The sequence below is a fragment of the Carcharodon carcharias genome, chromosome 32 (assembly GCF_017639515.1).
Source record: "Carcharodon carcharias isolate sCarCar2 chromosome 32, sCarCar2.pri, whole genome shotgun sequence".
NCBI classification, from domain to species: domain Eukaryota; kingdom Metazoa; phylum Chordata; class Chondrichthyes; order Lamniformes; family Lamnidae; genus Carcharodon; species Carcharodon carcharias.
In genome coordinates, this window is record NC_054498.1 from 5,393,631 (window position 1) to 5,413,345 (window position 19,715).

General features: G+C 42.8%; 1 protein-coding gene across 2 annotated transcripts in view; it reads left to right on the plus strand.

Moving 5' to 3' along the window:
• Positions 1 to 19,715, plus strand: part of man2a2 (mannosidase, alpha, class 2A, member 2) — a 36,978-nt gene that overhangs the window by 5,510 nt on the left and 11,753 nt on the right. For both annotated transcript variants that reach the window (XM_041178517.1, XM_041178518.1), the window contains exons 3-16: positions 2,508 to 2,652; positions 3,629 to 3,800; positions 4,272 to 4,399; positions 5,379 to 5,552; positions 5,806 to 5,992; positions 9,492 to 9,669; positions 10,149 to 10,351; positions 13,532 to 13,714; positions 14,310 to 14,424; positions 15,371 to 15,438; positions 15,533 to 15,698; positions 16,215 to 16,451; positions 16,849 to 16,971; positions 17,819 to 17,933. In XM_041178517.1, the coding sequence (XP_041034451.1) occupies positions 2,508 to 2,652; positions 3,629 to 3,800; positions 4,272 to 4,399; positions 5,379 to 5,552; positions 5,806 to 5,992; positions 9,492 to 9,669; positions 10,149 to 10,351; positions 13,532 to 13,714; positions 14,310 to 14,424; positions 15,371 to 15,438; positions 15,533 to 15,698; positions 16,215 to 16,451; positions 16,849 to 16,971; positions 17,819 to 17,933 (2,194 nt within the window). The remainder of the gene's footprint in view (positions 1 to 2,507; positions 2,653 to 3,628; positions 3,801 to 4,271; positions 4,400 to 5,378; positions 5,553 to 5,805; positions 5,993 to 9,491; positions 9,670 to 10,148; positions 10,352 to 13,531; positions 13,715 to 14,309; positions 14,425 to 15,370; positions 15,439 to 15,532; positions 15,699 to 16,214; positions 16,452 to 16,848; positions 16,972 to 17,818; positions 17,934 to 19,715) is intronic.

The window sequence follows — 19,715 nt, forward strand, 5'->3', positions numbered from 1 at the left end:
CTCTCCCTTTGGGCCTCTCCTGAAGGGCCTGACTAATGCTGCAGTGCAGTTATCTGGTTCAGACACCTCCATTCCCCTGGCAACCAGCCATTCTTCCATTGTGCTGCATGAAATGGTGTTTGTGAAGTTGTAAATATGGCAAGGAAGCAGATTGTTGGTAATGTTTTGGGTGGGAGCCTTAAATGCCAGCTTGGTGCAGTTGGTAGCAATGTAAGGAAGGTCATGGGCTCAAGCCCCACTCCAGGATTTGGACACAATCCAGGCTGACATTTCAGTGCAGTATTGAGGGAGTGCTGCACTGACTGAGGTTCTCTCTTCTGAATGAGTTATTAATCTGAGACCCTGTCTACTTCATCAGTTGTGCATAAAAGATCCTTGAGTAGGGGGTTCTGTTCTCCTGGCCAGCATGCATCCTTTGACCAACGCTGCCGAAACAGATTATTAATGCTGTTTATGGGGTCCCTGACTGTCATGTTTATTTACGTAAGTGACTAAAATTCAAAAGTAGTCCATTGATTGAAAAGTGCATTGAGGATGTGAAAAATTATGTGTAAGTGCAAGTTCTTATTTTGAAGGCTATGAAAGAGCATCCATTGCCTCCCAAAACCGCAAGGAAGATAACCTTCCACACCAAAAGCTAACTTGCGTTTCCTGCCTTTCAGCTTTTATAGTTTGGACTATTCTTCCAGTGTCTAGTGCCCCAGGTAAAATGTTCTCAAATTACAGCAGTGTTATTTGGGACATAATATTCCAACTTCAGATTTGGTGCAGCGGAGAGCAAGACTGACTCTTAATACTGAAGTATTGGGGTAAGGGAGTGGATTGCTGGTGGAATGTGGGATTTTTCTGTCTTTGAAGGGGATGAATGAGAGGTGACTGCCAATGTTCCCTCTAATTTCTCTTTCCTCTGAGTGTTTGTTGTACTGCTCGACCCTTTAAATTGCTTTTCAGCCGTGCTTGATTGCATCTTAAAGGGAACCATTTGTTGTGAGCGACCTGCTTGTACTATACACGGTAAGTTCTGGATTGCTGTGCCGCACTGTACTGCTTAGAGGAAGCATTAGTGACTAAGGTAATACCATACAGGAAAAGTAAATTCTAAATGCAAATACAAATTAATGGGGCACAGGTTTAATCAGCCAAAGGCAAATTTAATTCTACCATCCCTTACAGTAATGATCAACATATGGAATGGGTCTGCAGGTGGGCAAGGAGACAAAGAGCATGGGATCAATAAAGCAACTATCTCTCTTCAGAGCTCTAACACTGAATGGCAATGTCATGGGAACATCACCTCTATCCTCCACTCAAAGTCCAGCACCATACTGATTTGTACATCACCATTCATTTATCATCACTGCATCAATATCTGGAAATTTGTTCTTTGTTGCCAGTGTGGCAACATTATGACCACAAGGCATGCAGAAGACCAAGGAGCCCACCACCACTACTACCTCACACCTGCAATAAAAATGGCCCTGCCAGAACCCACTCCCCAACAACAGAACTATTTACAGAAGGAAATACCATAACTGCATTTGTTATTTCTTCTGCATGGATGAATAAAAGTTTTCCTGATCCATTTCTATTTTGTGTTAATGTGAATACATTATACTCCTGTATCATCATTTACAGTAAATCATCCAAATAACTTGCTCTCTGATGCAGAAGAAAGTGACCGTGATAGCCATGCATTTCGAAGGAACACAATTTGTTACTTGTTTGTCATCAGATCACCTGATTCAAGTGATGTAATCCCTGTGCTCCTGGATCTTGGGATCAGTTCTGCATTTCATGTAGACACTGGTTTTGTGAAGTCTGGGTGTCTCTGTTTGAAATTTCTGCATCATGCAGCATGTGTACATTTACTGAACCAAGTTGTTTGTGTCTTGTCTGTGGCATTAGATATTTAAAATTTTTTTAAAAATCAATAAATGCTGACCATCTGAAATAAAAACAGTCAATGCTACGAGTTCACAAGATGTCCTTCAGCATGTAACCAGTCCTGGCAAGGTTCTGCACCTGTCTTTTCTGATTCTGATGATCAACTGTTTTAATTTTCAGCATTTTCTTGAACATGTGATTTATTCATTAAAGACAAGCTCAAGATAAGACTAATAACCCAGTGTATCATAAACTTGTCCTTTGGGAAGCAGAAACTTCAAAACTGCTCAACATTTTGATTTTAAACTGTAATTAGTGCTGCCTTCTGGGTGCTGCTTTTATTTGGAATTATTATCTTTCAGTGCAAGTTTAAAATATGCATTCAGAATTATCAAAGTAATCAAAGTCAACCTTGCAGTGTTCTGAAGACATGTAATCAGTGTTGGTAATTGGGATTAATGTACTCAGTAACCAGATCCTGCTGGAATGTGTGGCTTGAGGCTAGAATGAATGATGAATTCTGTAGTGGACTGGTCACTGTTAACAAATTTGGGCAGTCCAAGCTCGTCCACCCATGTTTCCTTTGAACTCCTTGGTAAATTCCTACTGTTTTGCTCTGACAGATGCTGGATGTTTATTCACTCTTGAAGTTTGATAACGTGGACGGTGGCGCTTGGAAGCAAGGTTTTGAGATCACATACGATGAGCATGAGTGGGACAGTGACCCGTTACAGGTGTATGTGGTTCCCCACTCCCACAACGATCCAGGTGAGAGGAATACTGGGAGCTTTATTTGGGGATGTATAGTATAGGAGGGAAAATGGGTTTCAGGAGTTCCCCAGCATTGATTTTATGAAGAACTCACTGTGGCTTTGCATTTTATGCATTTTCATAGGTATGTAACATATCTGGTGGCTTCATAAAAACATGCTAGAGTAATCGGTTAATTATTCTCATTTCAAGTCATGATCCCTGCAAGTTTGGTTTGTGACCAAGTTTAATGAGGAGATTGTAAATTTTGCAGTCAGCTAGCCTGTGTAGCCGTGGCTGTTTTTAATATTGATTTTCCTCTTGGTGTTTTGTCAGTCTTGTTGAGCTGCTAGCAACACCAGCTTAGACTCACTATATTCACATTCAGCACCAGCCTAGACTCACTATATTCACATTCAGCACCAGCCTAGACTTACTATATTCACATTCAGCACCAGCCTAGACTCACTATATTCACATTCAGCACCAGCCTAGACTCACTACATTCACAGTGCCTAGTTGTTCGGGAGACCTGTTTTCTTTTAACTCCCTTTTGAGTCAGAGGTCATGGGTTTGAGCCCCTCCCAGGACATCAGTACAATCTCTGCAGACAGCCCAGTGCAGTATGAGGGAGTGCTGCAATGCTCATCTTTCAGCTGAAAACTTAAACTGAGATCCTCACCACCTCTTCTGTTGGTTCTGATGGATGTCAGATATCTCATGACACCGTTAATGAGGGGGATTAAGCTGCCAATTCTGGTGTCTGGGCTGTCATTGCTCCCTCAACCAACACGATAGTAACTGACCATTCATCTAGCTGCAGTTTGTGGGATCTTTCTCCATGCAGGTTGGCTGCTATGTGCATCTATTGTAGCAACATTGACTGCACTCCTGGAAATCCCTTGCATGTAAAATACTCATGATTGTTTCAGAGAGATGTGAAATGGTGTCAAGTATTAAGACCCTGAAGGTTGTAACCCTTGTTTCTGTCTAGGCTGGATAAAGACATTTGACAAATATTACCAGGACCAGACACAGCATATTTTGAATAACATGCTGCTGAAACTGCAGGAGGACCCAAAGCGTCGCTTTATCTGGGCAGAGATCTCCTTCTTCTCCAAATGGTGGGACAACATTGACACTCAGAAAAGAGCTGCTATCCGCAGGTATGCTATGAGGCTTCACTTAAGTAAGGCACTGACACATGCCAGAAGGGATTCCACAGGCCCAAGTTCCCCCTCCTATACTGTACCCAAATAGACAATCATCAAGCCAAGATGGAGTGCCAGCAGGCTACTGATCTATAGGAGCATGACAAATCAGCATTCTTGTCTGGGTGCCTGTTCCAGCAGAGGTTGTTGGAGGCTGGTCAGATATTTTTCCATTTTTCCCCATCTCCCTTTCCTTTGGGCGCTGGGACCATTTGTCATCAGAATTCAGAAGCATTATCAGTTTTTTCACCTTGCTAAAGCAAAATGAGATGTTGATGGTCTTTAATCTTGGCAACGAGCTTCACTGTAGGTGTCCATTAACTCACTTGTATTGGGCAGCTCTTCAGTTATAGCTTAAGTTTAACGGGTGCAGTGTCTGAGCGGTTGACATTGAGCTGAATGTGTGTTGTTTGGTTTGGTCACCAGGCTGGCAGCTAATGGTCAGTTGGAGTTTGTGACAGGAGGCTGGGTAATGACAGATGAAGCCAGCTCGCACTATTTTGCAATGATTGACCAGCTAATCGAAGGACATCAGTGGATGGAGAAAAATATTGGTAAGAGTCCAGGCTGACTAGCCTTGAAGTTGATGCTTTAGGGATTTGAGGATTTTTTTCTTTGCTGGAAATTTTGCTCATGAAGATATGGAGTATTCTGAAATGAAATGTTTTCCCATTGTCAACATTAAACTTTATATGATCAAGTATTGCCCATACAGACAGTAAAGTTCTCTCTACACTGTCCTACTCTATCCCATCAAACACTCCCAGGACAGGTACAGCACGGGGTTAGATACAGAGTAAAGCTCCCTCTACACTGTCCCCATCAAACACTCCCAGGACAGGTACAGCACGGGGTTAGATACAGAGTAAAGCTCCCTCTACACTGTCCCCATCAAACACTCCCAGGACAGGTACAGCACGGGGTTAGATACAGAGTAAAGCTCCCTGGACATTGCCACAAATTTGATGGTTTTATGTAAGTTTTACCATTTACTACACTAGTTGCCTTTTGGTGTTTCAAGTCAGATTACCAATTCAGGCGCACCTTTGAGTAATGAACCTATGGTTACAGTCCATTCATGTGAGAACTTTGCAGATCAGGCTGGACTGGAACCGGTTTTGCGGGATGGTAGTTAAAGACCTGGAAATCACCACTGGTTCCTTGAGAGGAGCTACTGATGCTGCACAGTCAAATTGCATTTATAAGCTCATAAAGGAGGTGTGGATGGTAGAGGGTACATGAGGCACCACATTCGGCATCTGCAACAGAGGAGGAGAGCATGTTTGTTGGTGGGGTGGAGTGAAGCAGATAATGAATTTCTAAAGTACATTTGAAACCCCAAACTTCCATTACTGTAGACTGAAGTCAGACTTGTGTTTTTAAACTCTGAATATATTTAGGAGTGTTAGTGATTTTGTATCTTTGTGCACTCCTGGAACATGCAATGCAGCGTCCTTTTACTCTCTGCTTGGGTTTTATTTCTTTCGATGTGATGTTCACCCTATTGTATGTTCCTACTTCTTACATTTACAGGAGTGATTCCAAAATCGGGCTGGGCAATTGATCCCTTTGGACACAGCTCAACCATGTCCTATTTGCTGAAACGAGCCAACCTAACCAGCATGCTGATCCAGCGAGTGCATTACTCCATCAAAAAACACTTTGCAGCTACTAAAAATCTGGAATTCATGTGGAGACAGACCTGGGGTAGGTGAGAGCAGCTTATAAGGAAGTCATGTGAATGCTGAAAACATGAAATAAGCACACACTTGGTCCATAGCTGCTGAAAAAGGAGCTATCTCTCTTCCACCTGCTGAGCTGATCCAGACATTTCCTACATGGTGCACAACCAGTGGAAGTGAGAACAATCCAGATAATTGTTAATGTGATTCCTTAACAGATCTCTATTGATTTCTGACTAAAATAAGCATTTTGCTTTGCTCCCTACGCCTTGTTCTAGATACTGACTCGAGCACAGATATCTTCTGTCACCTAATGCCTTTCTACAGTTATGATGTCCCTCATACTTGTGGGCCTGACCCTAAAATCTGCTGCCAGTTTGACTTCAGGCGCCTCCCTGGGGGCCGCATCAGCTGTCCATGGAAAGTCCCGCCTAAACCAATAACCAGTGTCAATGTGGCAGAGAGGTAGGTATTAGTCACATGGGCTTCTATTGATTTCTCTCTCACCATTCATAGGATCAGGCTTTAATTTTGTCCGTTTGAGGGATACACTTAAATTAGATCGGCAGTAGTCAGCCTTTTACTGGTATTTGTGTTTCTTACCCTTACCTGAGCTGTACCTGCTAGTCATTCATGTCTGTGAGCACTAATCTGTCAGTTTTAAGTTGGGTTATGGTTGGATGAGTTTAGATGGTTGGGATGCTTCTTGTATTTGTGTTGCGCAATCTTCATCATGAGAGGACTGGGTTCTTTTAGAATGTTTGAAACCCTCCGTGTGTTTTGGTGCTGAATCTCCTAAGATGTTGGTTGTTACTGCACTGCATTAGAAAGTTCTTCACATGTGGGACAGACATCTTGGAGGAAAGAAGGGGTAGCACTGGAGGAAAAAATCCCTGCAGTAATTAAAAGAGCCGGTCGGATGTTGTGATGGAATTGCAAACTATTGATGGGTGAGCTTAGTTCAGTGGAATAGTCTGCTTTGTCGTATCTCTCTTGTTCAGTCTTGGTCAGTTTTCACACTTGCCAACAACCTGAAGTGGAAACTCTGCTTGATTGTTTTTTTTTCTCTCCCTTTAACTCCACCCAGAGTCATTGAGGCCAATTGTCGGATTCTGCTTTCCTGGTTCAGATCAGCTAATGCTGCACAGATCAGTCGATTCTGGGACCTGCCTGTCCTAAGCTCCATTGATTCACTGGAAGATGTGTTTTTGTATTTTCCTATTTTTGTTTTGCTGGTGATATTCTAGATGTACAAGTCCCATGGCTGTAAGTAGGGAGTCAAATTCAAATGTCTTCAAGTATGCAGCACTGGGCTCCACACCATAGGAAGTTGAGGCTTTAGAGAGGCTATAGCTCAGATTCACTAAGGCGCAACCTGGTATCTTAATATAAGGATATATAAGAAAAAAATGGAAGTTTTGCAAAATTATAGCTTGAGAACAATGCATGTTGTGGGGGCAATATAATAGAAGTGTTTCAATAATTTAGGACAGGGTAGATAGAAGCAAAGTGTTTCCGGTAGGTGAAGGTTCTAGGACAAGGGGGCATTGGTAAAAGATTAAATGCAAGATATGAGCGAGGGTAAAACGAAAACAGAATTACCTGGAAAAACTCAGCAGGTCTGGCAGCGTCGGCGGAGAAGAAAAGAGTTGACGTTTCGAGTCCTCATGACCCTTCGACAGAACTTGAGTTCGAGTCCAAGAAAGAGTTGAAATATAAGCTGGTTTAAGGTGTGTGTGGGGGGGCGGAGAGAGAGAGAGAGAAGTGGAGGGGGTTGGTGTGGTTGTAGGGACAAACAAGCGGTGATAGAAGCAGATCATCAAAAGATGTCAACAACAATAGAACAAAAGAACACATAGGTGTTAAAGTTGGTGATATTATCTAAACGAATGTGCTAATTAAGAATGGATGGTAGGGCACTCAAGGTATAGCTTTAGTGGGGGTGGGGAGAGCATAAAAGATTTTAAAATATTTAAAAATAATGGAAATAGGTGGGAAAAGAAAAATCTATATAATTTATTGGAAAAAAAAGGAAGGGGGAAACAGAAAGGGGGTGGGGATGGGGGAGGGAGCTCAAGACCTAAAGTTGTTGAATTCAATATTCAGTCCAGAAGGCTGTAAAGTGCCTAGTCGGAAGATGAGGTGTTGTTCCTCCAGTTTGCGTTGGGTTTCACTGGAACAATGCAGCAAGCCAAGGACCGACATGTGGGCAAGAGAGCAGGGTGGAGTGTTAAAATGGCAAGTGACAGAGAGGTTTGGGTCATTCTTGCGGACAGACCACAGGTGTTCTGCAAAGCGGTCGCTCAGTTTACGTTTGGTCTCTCCAATGTAGAGGAGACCACATTGGGAGCAACGAATGCAGTAGACTAAGTTGGGGGAAATGCAAGTGAAATGCTGCTTCACTTGAAAGGAGTGTTTGGGCCCTTGGACGGTGAGGAGAGAGGAAGTGAAGGGGCAGGTGTTGCATCTTTTGCGTGGGCATGGGGTGGTGCCATAGGAGGGGGTTGAGGAGTAGGGGGTTATGGAGGAGTGGACCAGGGTGTCCCGGCGGGAGCGATCCCTACGGAATGCCGATAGGGGGGTGAAGGGAAGATGTGTTTGGTGGTGGCATCATGCTGGAGTTGGCGGAAATGGCGGAGGATGATCCTTTGAATGCGGAGGCTGGTGGGGTGATAAGTGAGGACAAGGGGGACCCTATCATGTTTCTGGGAGGGAGGAGAAACACTCCTTTCAAGTGAAGCAGCATTTCACTTGCATTTCCCCCAACTTATTCTACTGCATTCGTTGCTCCCAATGTGGTCTCCTCTACATTGGAGAGACCAAACGTAAACTGGGCAACCGCTTTGCAGAACACCTGCGGTCTGTCCGCAAGAATGACCCAAACCTCCCTGTCGCTTGCCATTTTAACACTCCACCTGCTCTCTTGCCCACATGTCTGTCCTTGGCTTGCTGCATTGTTCCAGTGAAGCCCAACGCAAACTGGAGGAACAACACCTCATCTTCCGACTAGGCACTTTTACAGCCTTCCGGACTGAATATTGAATTCAACAACTTTAGGTCTTGAGCTCCCTCCCCCATCCCCACCCCCTTTCTGTTTCCCCCTTCCTTTTTTTTCCAATAAATTATATAGATTTTTCTTTTCCCACCTATTTCCATTATTTTTAAATATTTTAAAATCTTTTATGCTCTCCCCACCCCCACTAGAGATAACCTTGAGTGCTCTACCATCCATTCTGAATTAGCACATTCGTTTAGATAATATCACCAACTTTAACACCTATGTGTTCTTTTGTTCTATTGTTGTTGACATCTTTTGATGATCTGCTTCTATCACTGCTTGTTTGTCCCTACAACCACACCAACCCCCTCCACTTCTCTCTCTCTCTCTCCGCCCCCCCCCCCCCCCCCCCACACCTTAAACCAGCTTATATTTCAACTCTTTCTTGGACTCGAACTCAAGTTCTGTCGAAGGGTCATGAGGACTCGAAACGTCAACTCTTTTCTTCTCTGCTGATGCTGCCAGACCTGCTGAGTTTTTCCAGGTAATTCTGTTTTTGTTTTGGATTTCCAGCATCCGCAGTTTTTTTGTTTTTATATATGAGCGAGGGTAACTTCCTTACAGAGAGTTGTGAGGCTGTGAAATTCACCTAGAATTAGTGACTGGAGAAAAAACTGCCAGTTAAAGAATATATTGGTTGAGCGTCAAAAGATAGGTTGTCAGGATATAGGAACAAGGTGAGTAAATGTGATTAGAGCTGTAATTACCCACTAGGAGGGTAAAGGACTGGTTGGGTTGAATGGCCTCATACTGTAGTAACTAGTTTCCTTATCTATGAGGAAAAACTCAGTCGATTGATACACTCTAATTTGTTTGCTGCTGATGAGATACTAGGTTTGTTCCACGCCTTTCGTCCACGTCTGTTTGGTTCTCTCTTGCTACAGATTTTTCTCTCTCTCTTCTCAGGGCAAATTTACTCTTGGATCAATACAGGAAAAAGTCCAAGCTGTATAAGAGCAAAGTGGTTCTGATTCCTGTAGGAGATGATTTTCGTTATGACAATGCTCTGGAATGGGACCAGCAGTTCCAGAATTATGCAAAACTTTTTGACTACATGAACTCTCACCCAGAGCTTCACGTGCAAGTAAGTCAGTAAGTGCTGTGTCTCGAGTGGAAAAATCTGGCTGTCTAGATTCCAGTAGTTCAGTAGCAAAGCCTCTGAGCTGTACACACCAGGAAGGCCTCTGCTTTGATCTGCATTATGGGCTAAGCTGGCTGACCAGGGCAGCAAATGAGGAAACAGTTCATTGCAGTGTCCTCTGGACTAGGCAAGGAAAAATGCTGGGATTTTCACTTTGCAGCTTTTTGGGGAGAAACTTGGAAGTCCACGGACCAGTTAGGCTCAGCTGTGATTTCTTCTAAATTTGAATATACCCGCTTCATGACTCCCACATATATAATGTTTGCTGGGAAAGGTGCTGGAGGGTAACCGTGGACAAAGCACCCCAGTAGGAAGTAAGTGCCTTGGGAAGTGTGAGAAAAATATTGAGGAAAAGCTGAAGAGGGAAGGAAGTGTCTAGGTTTATCTCCTAGATATGTTCTGAATGTCCATTTGTTTTTCAGGTGCAGTTTGGGACACTATCTGAGTACTTTGATGCTGTCTATAAGAAGTACGGTGTCAGCCCTGGTAGCAAGCCTCCATCCTACCCAGCCCTCAGTGGGGACTTCTTCACCTACGCTGACCGTGAGGATCATTATTGGAGTGGATATTTTACCTCCAGGCCTTTCTATAAGAATCTAGACAGAGTGCTGGAATCACATCTCAGGTAAGGAGCCTCCAGTTCATTTAAGCAGGGGCCGTGTTTGTAAGCAGGAGTCTTCACATTATATCTTAGTGTAAAAAAATAAGGACGTAGAAAAGTTATGGCGCAGAAAGAGGCCATTCAGCCAACCCATCGTGCCTGCACCGGCCGAAAAGAGAAAAAAGAAACTAGCCACTTGTTTTAACCCCATTTTCCAGCACCTGGTCTGTAGCCTTGCAGGTTATAGCACTGCAGATGCAGATCCAGGTACCTTATAAATGAGTTGAGCATTTCGGCCTCAACCACCATCGTAAGCAGTGAATTCCAGATGCCCACCACCCTCTGAGTGAAAAAGTTTTTCCTCATGTCCCCTCTAATCCTTCTACCAATCACCTAAAATCTTTGCCCCCTGGTAATTGACCGCTCAGCTAGGGGAAACAAGTCTTTCCTGTCGACCCTATATAGGCCCCTCATAATTTTATACACCTCAATTGGGTCAACCCTTAGCCGCCTCTGTTCTAAGGAAAACAACCCTTAGCCGCCTCTGTTCTAAGGAAAACAACCCTTAGCTGCCTCTATTCTAAGGAAAACAACCCTTAGCTGCCTCTATTCTAAGGAAAACAACCCTCAGCTGCCTCTATTCTAAGGAAAACAACCCTTAGCCGCCTCTGTTCTAAGGAAAACAACCCTAGCCTATCCAATCTTTCCTCGTAGCTGCAATTTTCAAGCCCTGACAGCATTCTTGTAAGTCTGCTCTGTACTCTCTCGAGAGCAATTCCTTCCTGTAATGTGGTGACCAGAACTGTACACAAAATTCCAGTTGTGGCCTAAGTAGCATTTTATACAGTTCCTCTATAAAGCATCCCTGCTTTTGTATTCAATACCTTGCCCAATAAATGAAAGCGCTCCATTTGCTTTCTTGACCACCTCAACCATCTGGCCTGTCACCTTCAGGGACCTATGGACATACACTCCATGGCCTCTCACTTCCTCAACACCTCTCAATAACTTCCCATTTATTGAGTATCCCCTTGCATTTGGGAAGGGCAAACAGAGCATTCCCTCACATTTTTCTGGATTGAATTTCATTTGCCACTTCTCTGCCCACTTAGCCAAACCATTGATATCATTCTGGAGTCCACAGTTATCCTCTTCACTATCAACTACACGGCTAGTTTTTGTATCATCTGCAAGTTTCCCAATCATGCCTCCCATATTTAAGTCTAAATCATTAATATATTCAACAAACAGCAAGGGTCCCTACACTGAGCCCTGTGGAACACTACTGGAAACCGTTTTCCATTTGCAAAAACATCCATTGGCCCTTTGTTTCCTGTCACTGAGCCAATGTTAGATCCAACCTGTAGATGTAGACAACATCCACTGCACTACCCTCACCAATCCTCCTTGTTACTTCCTCAAAAATTCTACTATTAGTAAGACATGATCTTCCCCTAACAAAACCATGATGACTATCCCTGATCAATCTGTGCCTTTCTAAATGACAGTTTCTCCTGTGTCTCAGAATTGTTTCCAATAATTTGCCTAACGCCGAAGTCAGACTGACCGGCCTATAATTTTCTGACCTATCCCTTGCATCCTTTTAAAATATTGGTACAATGTTCGCAGACCTCCAATCCTCTGGGACCTCGCCTGTATCTAATGAGGATTGGGGAATAATCCTCAGAGCATCTGCTATTTCCTCCCTGGCTTTTTTCAGCCGGGGATACAATCCATCCAGCCCTGGTGATTTATCCACCTTCAAGGATGCCAGTCCCTCCAGTACATCCTTTCTCTTTATGCTTATTGTATCTAATATTTCACACTCCTCTTTAACTAGAATGTCTGCATCGTCCCTCCTTAGTGAAGACAGAGACAAAGTGCTCATTGAGAGCCCTGCCCACATCTTCTGCATCAAGTCTCATTGAAACCTGCAAAATACTTAAAGGAATAGACAGGGTAGATACAGGTAAGATGTTTCCCCTGGTTGGGGAGTCTAGAACCAGGGGACACAATTTCAAAATAAGGGGGAAGTCACTTAGGACTGAGATGAGGAGAAACTTCTTTACTCAGAGGGCTGTGAATCTCTGGAATTGTCTACCCCAGAGGGCCGTGGAAGCTCAAGTTATTGAGTATGTTTAAGGTAGACATTGATAGATTTCTGATCAACAATAACATAAAGGGTTATGGGGTTGGGTGGATAAAAGGCATTGAAGTGATCAATCATGATTGTATTGAATGGTGGAGCAGGCTTGATGGGCTGAATAGCCTTCTCCTGTTCCTATGTTCCGAACCCACAAGTTACCATGTGCATCTCTGATAAGCCCTACCTTAACCTTAGTTATTCTCTTGCTCTTAATGTACTGGTGAAACATTGAGGATTTTCTTTGATTTTTACCTGCCAATATTTTTTCGTTCCTCTCTTTGCTTTCCTAAATTCCATTTTTACTTCACCCCTGTGCTTTCTATACTCCTCTAGGTTTTCTACAGTATTAAGTCTTATGTGGTCTTGAGAAAAATAATACAAGTATAAACGAGTCTTAAGAATGAGAGTTATCAATAAAAGGCAAAATAAGAAACAAGAGGACATAAATGGATAAGTGTGGAATAATAGAAAGTTAGTGAAGGAGGGAGAGTCAGGACATTTTATTGTTAAATGAACAATGGCATAGGAGTTTGGGCGCTCTCATTTAGGAATAATGCCAAGCCCATAGAAAGGGTGCAAGAGATATATACCAGGGGAGAGGGGTTTTAGTTATGAGGAAGGGCCAGAGAAATTTGGGCTGCTTTCGGTGGAGCAGTGAAGGCTAGGAAAAGGTTTGATAGAGATGTTCAGAGTTGTGAGGACTTTCAATTAGTTAAATCAGGAAAAATCTCTTCCTATTGTTTGGCTAATCAGAGAGCTGCAATTTTAGATCACCAAAAGAATGAAAGAAGTTAGAATTTTTTTTCGGCGGAGGACTGTTAGAATGGTAGACGTAGAGTAACTTTTAAAGCAGTAACTTTTAAATATTTTACAAAGATATCAGAGAGCAAAACGGGGGGGCAGGATAAGGCATTGGGATTCAGCCCTGAGAGCTAGTACAAGTACAGTGAACTGAATGATGTCCTTCTGTAAAATTCTGAGATCAACTAGTGTGCACTGGTATTTTTATTAAATAACCTTTGCTGGAATTCTGTAAAAACCCTGTCATTTTATTGCAGAGCAGCTGAGATCCTCTACAGCCTGGCCCTGAATCACGCCCGACGCTCCGGTGCAATCAGTAAATACCCGACTTCTGACTATAGTTCGCTTACAGAAGCTCGCCGGAACATAGGCTTGTTCCAGCACCACGATGCCATCACTGGCACCTCAAAAGAAGTGGTGGTCATTGACTATGGGATCCGGTATGTGTTGCTATGAGCTTCTAAGGACTGAAGTAAGATCCCAATTAGTATAATGTCAGCTGATTATCTTTATTTGGGTTAGGGTATCGCTGTGCTTTAAACCTAACTACCAAGAAATCCTTACAAATAGAGTTACTGTTGGCCTGCTATGAACAGGGGCAGGTTTGCAAAAACTGAAGCTTGGGGACCCTTAAGTATAAGATGAATGGAGAGCAGAGTTGGAGATGAATGCACCCAGCTCACTTTACTTTCATAGAACCCCACACCCATTCCCTGGCTGAGGAGCAAACTCTGCTGCTTTGCTTTTGGTATTTATTTTCATATAAATGTTGCTGTGTGATAGTTGGCCTGGTTTATGGAGACCACTGAAACCTTATTTCAGCAGTTTAGCACTGCCAAGCAAACCCAGTGGGTTTTATGTACAGTTCATGCTCCTTATCTAAACATGAGGCTCCTGGAGAGACGTGATGAGAAGCTGTATAAACACAAGGCTTTGGGAGTGGGGAGGGGATATGCTGGGACATTGTATAAACATGGAAGTTTCAGGAGCTGTGATGGGTGCCGTTTAAACACGAGACTCTTTATCTCCTTTCAGACTTTTTCACTCCCTTATGAACTTGAAACGAGTGATAATTAATGCAGCTCACTACTTAGTACTCCAGGACAAGAACAACTACAAATATGACCAGTCGTCACTTTTCTTGCAGATGGTAAATTAACTTTTGATATTTATTAAATACATTATTATCCCTATTAAAACCAAAACTATAATGAGCTATTTCTAAGGGCAGAACTGAGCAGAGACAATCTATCCTTTAGCCATTATCTTATCCATTCCCAGGCTGAATCCCAGAAATCAGTGTTGGATTCAGAAATAAAATGCAAATTCGTCCAAATAAGTTTGAAACTTGGTAACGCTTTACAGCATCCCACTCTTCAAAAGGACACAGCTCCCTTGTGCACCTTAAATAGGCTTCCATTCAGAGGCTGTTGGCCTAGAGTCTGGGTCTGCAATAGTGTGCAGACAGGAGGGAGAGGCACATATTCATGAAATCTGACCTGGAGTCTGTCACAGTATATAAGCTCAATAGCTCTACTTTTAAGTTATAACTAGTGATTTTGTTAGCCTTACTCAGAAACATAAGAAATAGGAGCAGGAGTAGACCACTTGGCCCCTCAAGCCTGCCCTGCCATTCAACAAGATCACGGCTGATCCGACCCAGGCCTCAACTCTTTTGTGCCAGCTTCTCGTAGCCCTCGACTCCCGATATTTCAAAAGTCTATCTACTTAATTATTTTCAGTGATCTAGCCTCCATGACTCTCTAGGGTAGAGAATTCCAGACATTCACTGCATTCTGAGAGAAGAAATTCCTTTGTATCTCAGTTTTAAATAAGTGACCCCTTATCCTGTAACTATGTCCCCTGGTTCGAGATTCCCCCACTAGTGGAAACACCTTCTCAACATCTACCCTGTCAAGCTCCCTCAGAATCTTGTACATTTCAATAAGATCACCCCTCATATTCTTCTAAACTCTAATGCATAAAGGCCTAACCTATTTAGCCGTTCTTGATAAGTCAACCCCTTCATCCCAGGAATCAGCCGAGTGAATCTCTTTTGAACTTTATGAATTATAATGTCTCAATTTTAATTTCAGGATGACAAACGGCAAAATCATGATGCATTACCAGAGAAAGTGGTGATAAAGCTGGAGTCTCTTCCCAGGTACAACAATTTCTATAGTAATTAAACCAGTGTGAACTTGTATTTTGTATATAAAACTTGAGCTTTTGAAGCACCTTCCATGTTATTTTCCCAGATACGTGGTTGTGTTTAACCCCATTGATCAAGAGCGTCCCTGTGTGATTTCTGTTCTCGCTACCTCACCCCAGGTCAGGGTTACGTTAACTGATGGAAGCAGTCAGCCCACGCAGATCAGTGCTGTGTGGAAATCACCAACAGATATGGTAACCGACATATACCAGGTACTGAAGAGAATGCTGAGCTGCATGAATTTAATTACAATTCTGTGTTGATGCAGAAATTTCAGTAAAGGGTAATAGTCGGTGTGAGAATACTGTGTTCTCTTGGACGTAGAAGCACAGATATTTCTAGTGTTTGTGGAGCCTTGCTGTGTGTTAATTGCCAACATTATGAAGCAAAAGCAATTACTTGACTGTGGAGCATTTTGGGATGTACTGAGGACACAATACATTATAAAAATGCAAGCTCACTCTTTGAGCCTGTCAATGGTGAGATTAGTTCTGAAGCCATTGTTAGTCTATGCCTTAAGTATATTCCTTTATTTCTCTTCCCACTCATTGAACATGACTTATTGGTACCAATACAATAAATAATTTAGTGACACCACTGGTTATCTACACTATTTAGTGTAAACTCAGTTCACACAAGGATGATGAATGTGCCCCTTTATTCAATATGACATTTTTTTTCTCTCTGAACAGTATCTGTTATGATATCTGTTCTCTCTCTCACTGCAGATCTCCTTTGTTGCTCGACTCTCTGCACTGGGACTTGCTGTGTTCCAGCTAACTGAATCATTTAACTACCGTGCGTCGGTGAAGTCCAACGTGGTCATCTATCTGCGCAATAGAGATGTAGCTGTGAGTAAGAAGGAGCCATTTAGCGTAAAGATCCTGGAATCCTTGACTGATGATTTCTTCATCGAGAATCAGCACATGCAAGTGTGGTTTAATGGAGTGACAGGATTAATGGAGGTAGGAATGCTGAATATCACCGTGACACAAGTTACCCAGGAACAATCCACCCGGTTGTACACATGCCCTCCTTGTATGCAGACATATTTGTGGAGAGTTACTAAACTCTTTAAATTTGGTCGCTTTTGTCTGGATTGAGGAACTCTGGCAACCTGTGCTGCAAGCTTTATTATTATTTTCTGCATCCAAAAATTATATTTGTTGTGCGTGGAAAAGCTTGTGTTACAAAGCTTGGCTGAAAAATAGGAAATGACAGTTTTACACAGTTTCAAGTTGCAGGATCTGGAGTGGGAGTAAGTTTAAACCTTTATATAATTTGTAATTTCACTTTTAGAACTCTGTGCACGTTTAGGTAGAAGATAAACATTGGTTTATTTGCTTCCTGTTTACTTTTCAGAGCATCAAGCGGAAAGACGACCAGCAGAAGCAGAAGGTGCGGATGGAGTTTGTGTGGTACGGGACACGACCGTTTAAGGATAAGAGTGGGGCGTATCTCTTCCTACCTGACGGTGACGCTAAAGTATGGAGCTTTATAACAGCAGCTTTCAAACTGTTCTGTGGGTGGGGTGGGGGCGTAGGGGCTTGTGCACTTGTTGGGATACCTCTTACATGTTGACAGACTCCAGGGGATCCCCTGTGCTGATGTCTAGACAACACTGCTCAAAGCAGAATGCTGCCTTCATTGCAGGAAGCATGTTTTTATTAAGTGCAAAAGTGCCAGTGAATGAACGATTACAGAAATGTTATGTTTGCTGAGCAGAAAGCTGATTACTTAATGGATCCCTGGGGTGGTTCTAGAATTGTGGAAAAGAAAAATTGTGTTCTTTCCCTAATATTGTTTAAAAACTGGAAAATTGAAGCACAAAGCATATGTGCTTTGCTGAATCACTTGTGGTTTTGTCATTTCTAAGCAGCATTTAATGGGCTTCTGAGGCACATTAACCACCAAGCTTCCCGCACTCTATATACCGTGAACTCAATGGCCTCAACAGCAGCCTGAGTTAGAGACCAGGGGTCTTATTGCCCTCTACTGTACCAATGAAAAGTGTGCACCAGCTGGGTTGCCCCTCAGTTGAATAGCCTGTCTCACTTGCTGTCAAGTGCTGTGCTTGGTTAATGAGAAAGCTATTGGAAATGTACCCCAACAAAGAGAACCTTTTTGTGAATGAAAGAATCCGGTGGGAAGGAAAGTATGAATGTTTCTTTCCATTTTGTACGGGGAAGGGGGAAGTAACAGCCCTATGCTAATCCCGAGCCTGAACAATACTTTATAGAGATGGAGAATAATGCAAAGCGTATTGTAACGTGGTGCACATCTGGTCTAATTTGTTTTATTAAGTGACTGCACATGTTTTATCTTTTTTCAGGCCTACATTTCCAAACAGGCTGCGATCACTCGTGTTACCAAAGGTCCATTGTTCTCTGAAGTTGTTAGCTTCTATCAACACTTCCACCAGATAGTTCGCCTCTACAATTTGCCAGGTAACAGTAGCTTTCTTTACCCTTAATAGCACTAATTTCCCTGGGGTGTGCTTGGAGGAGGAGCAGTAGATGCTAAGCAAATGACCGACTGCACTGTACATGAGATTCTGGAGGAGAGGGGAGTGGTACTGAGGCAAAGTGATTTAGGAAGAGAATGCCTCAAGTGTAGGGTCGGTGGGGTTGGCCTCTACACTGATAGAGCTGTGTGGGAAGTGGGAGAAACTCACAGTAAGATAGAGTAGGAGCAATAGTAGCTGCGTGCAGAGATCTGTTGTGGACAATGGAAAGATTTGTGGTTCACTATTTAAAGCAGCTGCATTCGAGGACAGCAAAGTTAGCGATGGTGGACTTAGAACATAGCTGAGAGTTTACAGCTGGAGCTATGCGCTCATTGTCATATAATCAGTAGCAGGTTCACCTTTTTCTATTTGATGTATGGCTATGTGCTGAGATTCTTGCTGAGTTCTACACTTTGATAATTAAAGTATTAATAGAGTTGCAGTTGCATCCACAAAACAACAGTGGCTGCACTTCAAAAGTAATTCATAGGGTGTAAAGCACTTGGGGAGTTGGGTGGTGCTGATGATCCGTGAGATTATTGCACTGAGCGCAGTCAGCTTGACTGTTGTGCACCCTCTGCTTGTAAATTTGAGTTTCAGTGGATAGCATTTTTTCCTAATTCAGAAGATTGTGAGTTTGAACATTTCTCCAGGAACCTGAGCACAAAATCCAGACTGGCATTCCAGTTCAGTAATGAGGGAGTGCTGTACTTTCAGAGGTGCCATCTTTTGGAGAGAGTGCATTATCCAGCCGCCACATTATAGTCACTGTTACTTTGTAGGGAAGCATCGATGCCAATTTGCACTCAGCAAAGTTCCACAAATAGCTGATAAGATAAATGGCCAGTTGGTATGTTTTGTGATACTGGTTGAGGGAGAAATGTTGGCTCGAGCACTAGGAGAATTTTTTGCTCTTTCAGTAGTGCCGTGACATCTGCATCTAACTCACAAACTGAGCCTTAACGTCTCATCTGAATGACAGTCTCCGGCTGTATAGGGTTTAAGTGTCTGCCTAGATTATGTGCTTGCGTCCTGGACTAGGCTTTGTATGCACAGCAACAGGTGAGAGGGGTGTTAATGTCATGTCAATTACCTTGTTAAGGTTTATGTCATGTCAATTACACTAAGGCTAAGAGAAACAGGCAATGGGTATTAATTGTCTGAGCACATATAAATAGGGGGTAGCTGGGACACTAGTGGGTTGAGTGAGAGGAAAACTATGAGACTGAAAATGTCAATAAATTCTCTCAAAGAAAAGTTCTTTATCTTGGTTTCAGCTTCACCAACCGGCTTGGATCCTGTTATCAAGGGCTGCCGTTGAACTGCACTCTCATAGCAAATATAAATAAATATGTAAAGATAAATCAAGAAACTGGCGAGGCAATGTCAACCTTGATCTTTTAAAAACCCGTAGTTTGTCAGAGAAAAGGTAGATTGAGGGAGGTGAGTAGTTCTCTTGTTGTGGGAAAGAATGAGTAGGGGCTGGGGATTTGGGAGGCAGAGGTGAAGCTATTCCAGCAACTGAAACATTCTGTCCCAAAGGCTTGGCAATCAACAAGCGATAAACTGCCTGACATTGTAATCAGTATCCTTGGATCTTATTGGTCAATATTATAGCATTTATTTGCGATAATACCATGACATTACTGCTTGACCTTCCAGTAAGTTGATGCATACTTAATCTGGCCTTTGCATGCTGTATCTGTTTACTTTTATTTTTCTC